The 13,449-nt window shown below is 48.2% G+C and overlaps 1 protein-coding gene across 2 annotated transcripts in view; it reads left to right on the top strand.

Annotated features, from left to right (window-relative positions):
• rxraa (retinoid X receptor, alpha a) overlaps positions 1-13,449 on the top strand; it is a 73,525-nt gene that overhangs the window by 17,317 nt on the left and 42,759 nt on the right. For both annotated transcript variants that reach the window (XM_037483898.2, XM_037483900.2), the window contains exon 2: positions 2,041-2,154. In XM_037483898.2, coding sequence (XP_037339795.1) covers positions 2,041-2,154 — 114 coding nt within the window. The remainder of the gene's footprint in view (positions 1-2,040; positions 2,155-13,449) is intronic.

Below are 13,449 nucleotides of genomic sequence, written 5' to 3'. Positions count from 1 at the left end.
TGCAGTGCTAGATTCCCATTTTCTTTGGAGGTTTGGTGGTGGGGGGGTGGCTCTGATTGGTTTACTCTTGAATTTTGGAAAAGTCCAGTGTGTCTGTGAGCCTGGACTCGCATGTTTAATGCCTTAATGTTCAGCGACACTGCTCCAAGCACCGTACCATGTGTCATTGTTTGGAGTTCAACCCCCTTTGTGCACCCAGGAATGTAGAGTGTTCCTAGAGAATTGATTCATAAAGGCTGGGGGGGTGGCTGGCTGATTGTAATAGATGGAGCGGACCGTCGCTCAATCTTCTGATTCTTCCAAGAGACGAAAAATGTGAAATGAGAACAGAAAAATCTCCTTCTGCATTGGGATGCTTTTGCAAAAGTTATTTTTTATTTTCCTCAAATCTCTGCTCTTAAAGGAGGGACCTTCATTTTGTTCTGAAAAAAGTTTGGAATAAGGCATTGAGGGCTATTTACTCATTCCTTTTTTTGTTCACTACAAGGACATACGCTTTATTGGAATTTGATTTTGTGTTCATTGAAGTTTTATGCTGTTGTACTTTTTGCAGGCAAACCGATACACCACGCAGGTGTGCTGTGAGTGTATGTGAAGTGTAAATACTAATTATGAGCGGATGTGCGGGGCAGTGACCGGTAGGAAGTGGGGATGACAGTCAGTCGGTGGGGGAGCCGGGTTCTGTTAATGACTGCAGACGGGGAGAAACTTTACGTTTACATGACTTCTCCATCGGCTGAACCACTAACATGATATTGTATTTTAGCTAAAAGTACACAGATCAACCCAAATTTGGTCAGATTCTACTAAAAGGATCTTAATTGGCTGATTGCATGTGAGCAAAGAGGAAGAACACGTGTTCGTTGTGGTCTGCAGTCCCTTAAGATGTAGTTTTTGAAGAACTTGGTCCCAGACAGTTCTCTTTTACACATGTGGTAACAGCCACGGCTCAATTGTCGTTCATGTAAAAATAGTGGTTCTGCTTCGATGAGTCCATTTGAATCCGTTGTTTGGGGTGACCTGGTTCTGCCCGGTCCAGACCTGCTCTGCGTTGTCAGTCTCAGGCTTCGTCCGCAATGCCAATTCAAAGGTTTGAAGAAAACACACACGCACACTTCAACCTCAACATCTTCTTCCGGTGTGCGCAACCTTATGAGCAGAACGCATCAGCATCCCAGACAGCTTATCATGGGGAACTAATTCAATATCCCTCCGCCTGTTTTTAAATGTCACTCTCTGAGCTCATCCGGAGTGACATGCTTTTCATGATGGAAATAAAGGCGCTTCATTGGCCACAGAAGGCTGTGACAGGAGGACATGGGGGAGGGGAGATACTGGGAATCTAAAAGGTCTTCACAAGGAGCAAACGATGCCGCCGTAGCGGTACCAATAAGATCCGCGTCAGCCAGACTGTCGATAAGGACGGACCGACTCCTCCCGTGGCAGAGGGGAGGGAGAAGCCAGACGTGCTCTAAGGCCACAGTGTCAATAAGGAAGTGAAAGGCCAGCCGTATGCCACTGTCTGCTGTAGGATCAACTAGAAAAGATCTTCTACTGTAGGTCTATTTATTGCTCTTTCCTCTGCTGGACAATGTCAGTGACTGATGAATGCTTGTCTGAAGAAGAGGGGCGGGGGGAGTGTAGGGGGGGGGGTTGTACAGTCTACTCAGTCGCATCATTGTGCCGGATAATGACTTCCCTATTGAAAATGAACCCCCCATGACCCCCGGAGACAGACATTGAGACGGCGTCGTCGAGCCCCTCGAGGCACCCTCGGCCTGATCTGGCATTTTGCCGCTACCCTCGGTTCCCCTTCCTCCCGTGAGCGGCGTTCTGCGAGGGACAGCTGGGTACAGAACAGTAAATGTGAGAGGTCTGGGGGTTTGAGTTCTGGTCTTCACCCCTGAGAATCAAACTAAAATAATGTTTTGGGGGATTCTGCCCTCATTGTCGTGCTGTTCAACATCTGCTAGGATTTATTTTGCGGTTGTTTCGGTTTGACTCGGTCTTCTCATTTGTCCTCCCTGTGTTTCCTCACAGGGTTCCTGAAGCCCCAGTGCTCCTTGGCCCATCCCATGCAGCGAGGCCGCTCAGGCGAGGCCTGCTCCTGCTTCACCGGCATGTGTGCCCTCCATCAGCGCCGCCTGTCCTCAGGTAACACTCACTGAACACAGCCAAGCTGCTACCTGCATACTGAAGGTGCTTGGCTCAAACGGGGGGGGGGGCAAAGAGAGCTGAGCCTCGAATACAAATACATATTGATATATACACTCACCGGCCACTTTATTAGGTACCCCATGCTAGTAACGGGTTGGACCCCCTTTTGCCTTCAGAACTGCCTCAATTCTTCGTGGCATAGATTCAACAAGGTGCTGGAAGCATTCCTCAGGGAGTTTGGTCCATATTGACATGATGGCATCACACAGTTGCCGCAGATTTGTCGGCTGCACATCCATGATGCGAATCTCCCGTTCCACCACATCCCAAAGATGCTCTATTGGATTGAGATCTGGTGATTGTGGAGGCCATTTGAGTACAGCGAACTCATTGTCATGTTCAAGAAACCAGTCTGAGATGATTCCAGCTTTATGACATGGCGCATTATCCTGCTGAAAGTAGCCATCAGAAGTTGGGTACATTGTGGTCATAAAGGGATGGACATGGTCAGCAACAATACTCAGGTAGGCTGTGGCGTTGCAACGATGCTCAATTGGTACCAAGGGGCCCAAAGAGTGCCAAGAAAATATTCCCCACACCATGACACCACCACCACCAGCCTGAACCGTTGATACCAGGCAGGATGAATCCATGCTTTCATGTTGTAGACGCCAAATTCTGACCCTACCATCCGAATGTCGCAGCAGAAATCGAGACTCATCAGACCAGGCAACGTTTTTCCAATCTTCTAATGTCCAATTTCGATGAGCTTGTGCAAATTGTAGCCTCAGTTTTGCTGTTCTTAGCTGAAAGGAGTGGCACCCGGTGTGGTCTTCTGCTGCTGTAGCCCATCTGCCTCAAAGTTCGACGTACTGTGCGTTCAGAGATGCTCTTATGCCCACCTTGGTTGTAACGGGTGGTTATTTGAGTCACTGTTGCCCTTCTATCAGCTCGAACCAGTCTGGCCATTCTCCTCTGACCTCTGGCATCAACAAGGCATTTCCGCCCACAGAACTGCCGCTCACTGGATGTTTTTTCTTTTTCGGACCATTCTCTGTAAACCCTAGAGATGGTTGTGCGTGAAAATCCCAGTAGATTAGCAGTTTCTGAAATACTCAGACCAGCCCTTCTGGCACCAACAATCATGCCACGTTCAAAGTCACTCAAATCACCTTTCTTCCCCATACTGATGCTCGGTTTAAACTGCAGGAGATTGTCTTGACAATGTCTACATGCCTAAATGCACTGAGTTGCCGCCATGTGATTGGCTGCTTAGAAATTAAGTGTTAACGAGCAGTTGGACAGGTGTACCTAATAAAGTGGCCGGTGAGTGTATATACAAGCATTTGCTTGGTAGAGCTTTGCCTCTTGTTCTGTTTTTGGGAGTCCTGGAGGTCCGATTGACCTTCTTCCTTCTGCTTTGCTCAGCATCAATCAGTTTTACCCTACTGGAAGGGCTCCTATTTGCATCTGTGGAATCTGCTCCTTGAAGCGATTCACTGTATTTTTAATAAGGTAAGAGCAAACATTTTCAAATGTTCTGTTGGTCCTCAGGTCGTCATGATCCTTTCTCGTCTCTTCAGTTCTTTCTGGCATCAAATTGATTCCAGCATCTCTGCCAATAGGCTGTCAGATAGAAGGAAAAAACGATACAATCACATTTACTGAGAAGATTACGACGATCCAATCCATTGCTGCAAACATTATCCTTCTCTTTTTTATCAAAGTTTTGCCTTCAACAATCTGTCAGTAGAACGTCCTTAATAACCTTTCAACAGGAACATGAGTAGAAAGCCTGAGACTATAATCTTAAATATGTGTCACCTGGAGTGTGCGCCTGGTTGTTGCACCGTTGTGTAACTGCAAAGGGAGAGCTCATCTCATGTATAAAGAAGAGGCCCCGTGGTGTGTTTGTCCTGAGCTGAGAACCAACTAGACAATGTCATCTTCTTTTCCTCTGGACGTGTTTGGGCACGACCGGCTCCCCGCGCAGCCGCTTTCCAACGACACCCGCCCCCCCCCGCCCATCTCCCCTGCCTGTCTTTTGTGCGTTGTGTACTTTACTGAGCCATCCTGATTGATTGCAGCATTTTTCACTGTCACAGCCTGCAGTGAGGGTGGATGCGTTTCCTGAACAATTAAGGAGCATCTGGATGAGACGTGTGGTCTTGCCAAAAGTATGTTGGAAGTTTTCCCTTTTTTTTTGCTGTTGTGGCTATTTTAGGAGCCGCGACACACCGAGCTTCCAAATCGCATCAGATTATTTTGTCTACCGTCCGTCCAGTGGCAGATGGAAGAGGAGGAGAAGTGAAAGTGTCGAAATAGATTTTGTTATCTTTTCTGAGAGGTTAATACACGTGGCGACGAGGAGCCAGGAGCAGAGTGTGCTTCTGGAGTAAAAGGAATTAGCTGGGAAGGCCCGACCGTCTAAAGTTTACAGAGCCTGTAATAACCCTGGCGTCTAATTACGGAACGTGTCCCCCACATTGTGCGATCTGTCCTCCAGTGTGCCGGCCAGTCGGCCGCAATGACGGGCCGCAGGGGCAGAGGGGACGAGACGGGGGGGGGGGGGGGGGGGCTCACAGCGGAGAGGTTTTCTGGGAAAAGGCTTGCGAGCCTCGCCCCGGGGAACCGTACCCGGCAGCGTTCTGCAGAGCTTCAGGCCCAGCACTGATGTGGGCCGGCTCCGGTTTTGGTGGTTTTACATTGTTTGCGCTTTAAAAAAAAGTTTTCCTGGAACGAGACTGTGAGAAACAGTGTTCCAGGGAGCTCGCTTTTTTTCTTTAATAGGGAATGAGAAGTCATGAAAAGGAAAAAAAAATGATGTTCTTAATTTTATTTAAATTTTGATTTTGAGGGGAATTGCGGTGCATGAGGTGGGGGGGGGGCATTAAAGGAGAGGCGGCATTGAAAAAAAGGTTTCTCACAATGCGGGCCTTGTGCTGCGATTCGGCCTGTCCTCGACGAGCCGAGCGGAGGAATGGAAAAGATTAGCCGCTGGAATGTCTGGGGTGCCCTCAAACAGAGCGGGGGCCGCGTGACTGGCCAATGGGAGCCAGGGCCTGCAGAGCGGCGGGCTAATTTTTTCCCGATGAACTCAGCCGGCTGCTCCACAATGCAGTCTGATTGCCGGTGTTGAACCCACACATGGTCTGTGTTTGGAGGGTCCAAATGACAGAACCTATTCTGCCTCAGGGAGAAAAAAAGGGGTGGGGGTGTTGGACGTAAATGATTATTACTGGCTCCCCATTTATTTATGTCTTCTTTCTTTTTTTTTCTAAAAATTAGGCTTAGATATGGCGGTGGGACGGAAACGTCCACCACCTGCTGAGATTAACCCGACCAGGTGTGCCGTTAGTTTTGGATTCTTCGGTCCTGGTTGATGACGTGTTATTCACATAAAAAGAACTTTTGCCCAAAGCCACTTTAGTGTTTGCGGCTGGTCCCACTTCATTACAGTGCCTCACAATTATCTCACTGCCTCGCGAAAGCCGGCAATTAATTTGGAACCCATTTACTATTGAGAGTACTTGGAAAGTAGCCGCTCCACCTATAACCGGGCCAGAGTAAACTACAGGGAAATGCACGGGCCCCAGAAGGTGTGTGTGTGTGTGTGTGTATTCATGTTCATTGTTTTGTTTTTTCTTCTCCGTGTGCCGCTCTTTAACATTAGCGAGGCAGTAAAAAAGCCATGTGGTGGAACTGTGGAGAGAGGCAGCATGTGTTTTGTAGACCTTGTGGTCACACAGCAGGGTTTGGGACGAGGGGGCTGGGATGGGGAGACGAAGTGGGCTAAAGAGAGGCATGGAAGCGGGTGGTGGGGGGGGAGTCAAAGTAGCTTGCGGCTCCTCATATTTCCCACCGTGGGGTCCTGCAGAGGTGAGGAGGGTCACAGAGAGGGAGCTCGTTAGCCGCGGCCTGCTCTACACTCTAATTGGCTGGCCGGAGTCGGCGCTCTCGCCGGCTGCTTCCTGTTAGGGTCAGGAGCCATGAGTGGCCGATTATGAGCCCTGGCCCCCTTTCATTCAGGACTCACACTACGGGTTATTTGACATACACAACCTCCAACTTCCCTGACTCATCTTGAGCAACAACCAGCTAATCTCAGCATTGAGAGATTTTAATGATGGGGGGGGGGTTACTGTTCACCAGAGGACTGGGGTTTGTTATAACTGGGATAAGAGCTGCCAAACTGTTCAGTTAATTGGCTGTTAGCTCATCAGATACTGTGGGATGTATTGGTTGTGGTTTACCAAGACATGCAAACATTCTGTTTGACATCCCAGAAGTGTAATCCCATGAAATGATATGATCAGCAGGAGATATGAATGCATGAATGTCAGCCAGCTAACATCCGGCCTCATTAATATCACTCCCTCAAACATTATTCCAGTGAAATTCTAAAACTACATATTGTCAGATGGTAGAAAATAATTTCATTCCGATTTATCTTAATTTAAACTTAAATAAACATATTCAACTTTATTTAGTGTTTGCTTAAGCACAGAGCTACAGTTTAACCGACCCGCAATGATTGATGATTATTGTTCTCAGGGTGCGGCGTGATATATACAGCACAGACCTGACGAGGTCTACTCGACTCTTAGCTCTGTTGTTGGCCATCACTATCTCCTGAGGGAGAGACGGTGACTTTTAGCTGCTAAAATGCTCCACTACCTTCACCACTTGGTCTCTCAGGCTTTGCCTGTGCCTTTTGGTGCCGGAAGGCATCACACGGTGGGCTCGGCTGAGCTTTGCTGTGATTTTCTGGGAGCCAAAACGCCAAACTGAAAGTCGCTCTTCTGATTTCTGAACTGAGTGTTGGGTGTCTATGATTGACTTAAAAGGCAGTTCTCGTTTCAAGTTTCAACAATTCCGTCATTCCTATTTATCTTTGTACTTTTATCTGAAAAAAACAGTCCCTTTATCTAATAGGGCTTCACTGAATACCCATCATACCTGTCCATCATGTCTGCCAATGGGATCCCCCCCCCCCCCCCCCCCTCCCCTCTAAAGCGGCGGGGCCCCTGGTGGCCTGCTGCCACAGCAGCAGCGGGGATGGAGGTCTCGGCGCTGGCACAGAGCGATGGCAGCCGTCCACGGCGGGTCACCAGAAATCAGAGCGACTAAGCCTTTGATAACTCTCTGAGCCTATAATCCTCGCAGCAGCACCATCACAGTGAAATGCTATCTCATTGTTACAGCTCCAACTGGGCCGGAGAGCCAGGGACGCCAGGGGACAGGCAGGAAGTGGTCGTCATCTCCGCGGGGTCAGTGAGGGTGGTACAGTTCAGGGTTTTCAGACTTTATTTTAAATTTAAGTTGGTTCATGCCAGTGCGAAGAAAGCAACAATTCAATGTAAATGATCAGGAGTACAGCATAATTGAATGCTTAATGAATCTGTCAGCAGAATACAAATGCACCCATTGTTCCTTTTGCCTCATCAAATGAGAAAGGGTTTTGTTTTTTGGGTTTGATTTTCGCATCCTGCTATATTTAGCACGTGGTTAATGTATTCTCTCCGAGGCAGTGCACCCAGATGAGGTGAAACTTCTCTGTGCCACAGATTCCAGCTCTCACCGGAGTTGATCGTGACCCCTCGAGTGAGGTTTACAGTGCAGCGCGTGCGGCTGCTGCTTCTGGAAAAGGAGAGAGAGAGAGAGAGAGAGAGAGAGAGAGAGAGAGAGAGAGAGAGAGAGAGAGAGAGAGAAAAAACAGCAAAGAAAAGAAACCTTGCATTTTTTATTAACATCAATTAAACATGAATAAGCAAGTTCTCATTCTTGGGCCCCATGTCGCCGAACACGGAACAGTATGTTAATCACAGTGAAGCGCGCCTGGTGTGCCGCTGAAACACACGGGCAAATTAACGAATGGCATGAATATAAATGAAGGCGTGCGTCTTAACCCAGATTCCAAAAGATATCAGCCACGCCCACTTTTGCAATGGGCCGTCATTGGTTTCACTTTGGCAACATCGTCCTCTCGTGCCGCAAGCTAAAATATACTTAAATCACCAGAAACCAAACGGAGGTCAAAGTATTTACTCTTTTTTGGGGTGTGAGGGGTGGAGCCCCCCCCCCCCAACTAATAGTTTGCATGAAACATCTGGATCAGCTAACAGCAGCGGGGCCAGATATTTGGACACAGCCAGACCAAAGGAAGAAGCCAATTTGTGTGATTTATTTATCGTGTCTTATTTTCTCAGGGCCGTGCTCCTCCTGGTTGTTATGCTTCGCTTGTGACATCCGACGCTGAAAAACAACAGCACAGGAATGCGGGAACATCCTCCTCGGCCTTTTGTAACTTGTCAATGTTCCTTCTGCGGTTTCGAACTTGGGGACAGTGTTTTTTTTTGTTATTTTTATGGTTGAAAACATATTCTTATGCCCCTCAGTGTTCTCTGCCTCTAATCCGTCGAGTGTCCACTCGGCCCACTTCCTGTTTGTTCACCGGCCCGTGTGCTGAGTCGCCGGGGAGGGAGCCCAGGTGTCCTATCACAGCGGCCCGGAAGCACAGCGGCCCGGAAGCACCGCGCCGAAACTTCCTCCTCTCCCCACGGTCAGCTGCCTCCTCGGTGGGAGTTTGAAGGGCAACGCCCCCCCCCTTTAGAACAGGGGGAGGGTGGGGTGGAGGAAGAAAGAGCGAGCAACACGATCAGGGTTGTTGGGTTAGTGAGACCGAAAAGGGGGGAGGAGAGAGGTTGGCGGGGGGGTAGAGTATTTCGATGTTAAAGTGATTTGACACGCTTGGCATTATAGCTGGCTTAGTAATGCGGGGGGAGGCGGGCGCTTGACCCGGAATGTCAACAAAGCCGATCTCATGAAGTGGAAGGTCACAAACGTAGCACCTGCCGCCCCGGCTTAGCGCAGGCCCCGCCCACCTAGCGGACCGGGGCAACCCCGGGGTGAGGGGTTCAAGGACGGAGGGTCGCAGAGGTACGCCGCCCCCCCCGAACCCAATGTCACATGTCCCACGGCACACAGCAACAGGCCCACCCGAGTGTGCTAATGCAAGCCGCTACATGCTGGGATGTGAGAGGGGGAACTCCCACGTGCTTTCTCCTCAGGGATGCGTGGGGGGGAAAGGAGGAGAGGGAGGCGATGGTAATTCAGCGGCTAATGGAAATGTCTTGTTAGGGACTGGTTTGAGAAGCCGGCGGCCCCCCCCGCCCTGTCCACTTTTCACCAATGCACGGGACTACTGTAGAGACGTCTCAGCGAGGATTACCGCGGCTGCTTTTAGGGAGATATTCAGTGCCGGCGCTCCGCACACGCACATCACGCGCTGCGCGTAGGGCACCAAGTGCCTGGAGGGGCACCAAAAAATCTGGGACGTGAAAAATCATCACAGTAGGCTACTAGTATAAATAACAAATAAAATATGTCTAAAGCATGCTAATATGCAAAATCAATACAAAGTCAAAAAGTAATAGGCCTAGACCAAATTAGTGGAGAAAAAGGGGAACCTCCTGTGCGGCCCCCCCCCCCCCCCCCCTCACCTCCCAGTGGTCTGTTCCATTATGCCTCAAATCTCAAATGTGGCAGACAGCTTTGAAACGGCTTCGAAAAGGCATCAAGAGTCGGGGGCGGAAAAAAGAGACAGCGGGATGATGCTCGCGCGTCGCTCTCAGCTAAGACAATGTTTTAAATCAGGGGTCCCCAAACTTTGTCTCGTGAGGACCGTTGCTAGCGGTCACCGGGCGGCCGGCTGCCCACATGTACTCGCGCTCATAATGTCCGCACGGACCGCCGTGGGTCGTAATCGGTACTCGTCCGCGGGCCGCCCGACGTTTCTGTTACCGTTACCGTTTCTGTTATCATTTGTTTTTCATGTTATCATTTACGTTTTTGCATAACAATCGGCTTCAAGAGGCATATCCCAATCTATGGATTGCTTCGTATTGCACTGACTCTCCCTGTCACAGTTACCTCTGCTGAGCGAAGCTTTTCAAAGCTCAAACTAATCAGAACGTACCTGCGCTCATCAATGGGGCAGGAACGTTTAAGTGGTCTGGCTGTCATCAGCATCAATGGGACGTGGCTCAGAAACTGTCATATGACCTGAGAGCTGATTTTGCAGCTAGGAAATGCAGGCGTGTGCCTCTGTAGGGCCTTTGACAACTGATGGTAGTGAAAATGTTTGTAATATTGTTCTATCGGATAGCAGAATGGTCTCTTTTATAGAGATGGTAAAGTAAATTCTACTGTGCAGTTTGCACTTTATTATTATTATTTGTACTTACTGAAGAAATGTGCACATTATTACTTACACGGTTATATACTTGAATACTTTCTGCATTTACAATGTTCAGTTCCAAATCTGTGTTTTTAGTAATTGTGGTGGTATTTGGTAATTATAATTTATAATTTTATCTTTTATATAATTTATTTCTTTTCATGTTTGTTTATGTAAATTATTTATGTTTAGAAGTTATTTGGGGAATAAAGAGAACCTAACTAAGACCTAACTAAGATTCTGAATGGTTGTTATTCCTTTGGTGGTGGTGGTGGTTGGTTGGTTCGTTGGTTGGGGGGGGCACCACCAAGCATTTGTGCTTAGGGCACCCAAATGGCTAGCCCCGGCCCTGGAGATATTGTCTTCAGTTTGGTCGCCATTTTTCAATGAGATCTATCAATGCATCAGCATTCTGCTTCACTGCGGGGCTCGTTCCATCTGACTCCATATGTGACCGGGAGAACCCGCTGTTCTGATTCAACACAGAAATGAGCTGTGATCATCTGCTGACCCAGCCCTGCTCTCGGCCAATAGGAAACATGTGTGTACCGGACCTTTTTATGCATAGTATTAGGATTTGCTGGTTCACAAACCTTCTGAGGTGATTGGCGGGGCAGCATGACGTACTTCCCAGCCCGGTACCACGTCCCTCACGGGGGGCTGGTTTAGAGAGCGGCTTGAATGATCTGTCAATTTATTGAGCCAAAACAAGCCTCAGCTCTGTGAAAACAGTCAATGGCCGTGTTCCTAAATCACTCAAATTCTCCCACTAAGACGCTGCAAACATTTAACGCACCTGACTGACCAGCTGTTTCTGCTGGCTGCGTCTTTCGGGATCTGTTCATAACGTACAAAAGCCAGTCTTATTCTACGAGCGGAATAAAACACGACGGAACAATTAAAACATATTTCTTTTATTGTATTACTGCCCAAGGGTTAGATGGGCGAGTGATCGTCATTAACTGTATTATTATTTACCTCTACTTCTACAGTGCTCATTCCCTCCCAACAAGTTGATGGAAATAAATGGGATGGGTTTCCTTTTTCTTAGGATATTTCATAACATTTCTCAGTGCCCAGATGAGTGATGGGGACGAGAGGAGAGAAAAAAAAAGACATTGTAATTCTCCACTCTGGGTAAAGAGTTCATTGGCGTGTTCTTCTGAGGCAGGAGCAGCTGTAACCCGAGCACTGTGTGAGCATGCATTTGTGTTTATTAAACACCCTCCTCGCCATCTGCTCCATGTAGTGTGATACACGTGCGTGCGTACGCGGCGCGCCACCAGTTCCATTATTCAGACATTCAAAACGGGCAGCATCCAGTACACAATGCACATGTATGAACGGAGACGGCGCGATTAGCATGCGCTGCTCAATGCAACCAGAGCCTTCCTGTCCGACCAAGGTCGCGCTGGGATAAAAGAGCGTTCGTGGAAAAACAAACAGGACCATTATCAACTCGCCGTGACGTGATCATTAAACCTCAGTTGGCCCGACGGGTCGTTGTGTGACACGCTGTCGCTTGTGGGAGCGCTCAGAGGAATGCCGGCACTTCTTGCATGTGATGCAGACGTGGACACTATCTGGAGAGGAGAGACCACACGTTGACTTTGGCCGGCTGGAAAATAATCTTTTATCTTGTAGGATTACCTGATATGTAACCCCAAAAAGAGCGATGTCGGCATATCTGCAGAATTACAAACAGATGTGTTTTTTATTTCAAAACACACTGATTCCATCGTTTCTATTACTTCATGAACAACAAGGCTTATGTCTAATGTGTATACAGCCATGATAGGGTTTTATTGAAGAACGTTGTTGCTTCAAGTTTTAGCAGAAAAACACGCTGAATGTTGGAACTCTGTCTTGATTATGATTGTGGAGATTTATTCTCTTCTAATGTTGCCTTTGAAGGGGCTCTTTAGTGATTTAGTGTTGCAAAGGGAATGAGGGGGGGCTACTGGAAAAGGATTACACTAATAAATCAGAGGATCAAAGGCCAAGAGATCCTGACCATGATGTAGCCGGATGGGGCAGTTCCCAGTTTGGAATAGCGATTTATTCAAAACAACCAAACTGAATTCTATGTTAACTTTAAATTAGCATATTGGAAAAAAAAGCTGGTTAATGAAAGTGCAAGACTGGAGAATCTCAACCTTTTTTGTTTCAACAAACTAAGCACAGAATCATGACCTCACTGAGTGATTTTCAACATGTTGGACAGGGCTCCAGCCTCCATCTCGCGGTTTGAACCCCTGCGTGGCGGTCTCCCCGTTAAGGCCCGTTGAAACAAAAGCAGCATTATGCTCTAAAAAATGTCAAATTCAGGCTGAAGATGGAATTCCACTGACACAACCTCCCGTGGCGGCTGCCTCGCGGTCCCCCGGCCCCTGCCACAACAAAGGCGGCGACATCAAACCGCGAAGAATCACATGCCTGTCAAATACGCTCCCACGGGCCATCTCGGATCCATAGAAGCACTGTGACAGACGCCAGGACGGACGCGTCGGGACACGCAGGGCAGTCTACATCACCCGTCTATCCTCCAAGTTCACTGGCGTGAGCGACGTGACGGCAGGCCCAGAAACATCTCGGCTCACCGAGCAACGTACAGGGGGTCCAGCCCATTCCAGGCTCTGATAGACGTTCCCAGCAGCGGGGACGTTTGCACAGATGGCGGCGTATGAAATATTGAAGTATCCCGGGATTAAGTCTCATACAGGGTGGAACAGATTTGCCCGAATAACTGAACTCCAGAACCCGCAGAGGGGATGCAAAAGCAGCTTTTCTTGAAACAGTTTAAACAGACACACAAGATGTGGAAACAGCAAATATCCACAAATCTTAAGAAGCCTTCCATCAGGAAAAGCATGCCAAATGGTGCATAAAAACGTTTGATTCCACATCTGTCATTCAAAAAAACCATCACGAGTACATCTTCTCTTAACCAAATCCTCTAAAAGAGATAAAACCAACAGCGGCTTGTGGAAAATGTTCTAGGTAGGGCAATCGAATCAATTTCAGCAACCAGGTTATTTATGCAAAACATTGAA

Source organism: Pungitius pungitius, chromosome 18 (assembly GCF_949316345.1).
Source record: "Pungitius pungitius chromosome 18, fPunPun2.1, whole genome shotgun sequence".
Taxonomy (NCBI): Eukaryota; Metazoa; Chordata; class Actinopteri; order Perciformes; family Gasterosteidae; genus Pungitius; species Pungitius pungitius.
This window is presented reverse-complemented; position numbering and strand designations above follow the sequence as displayed.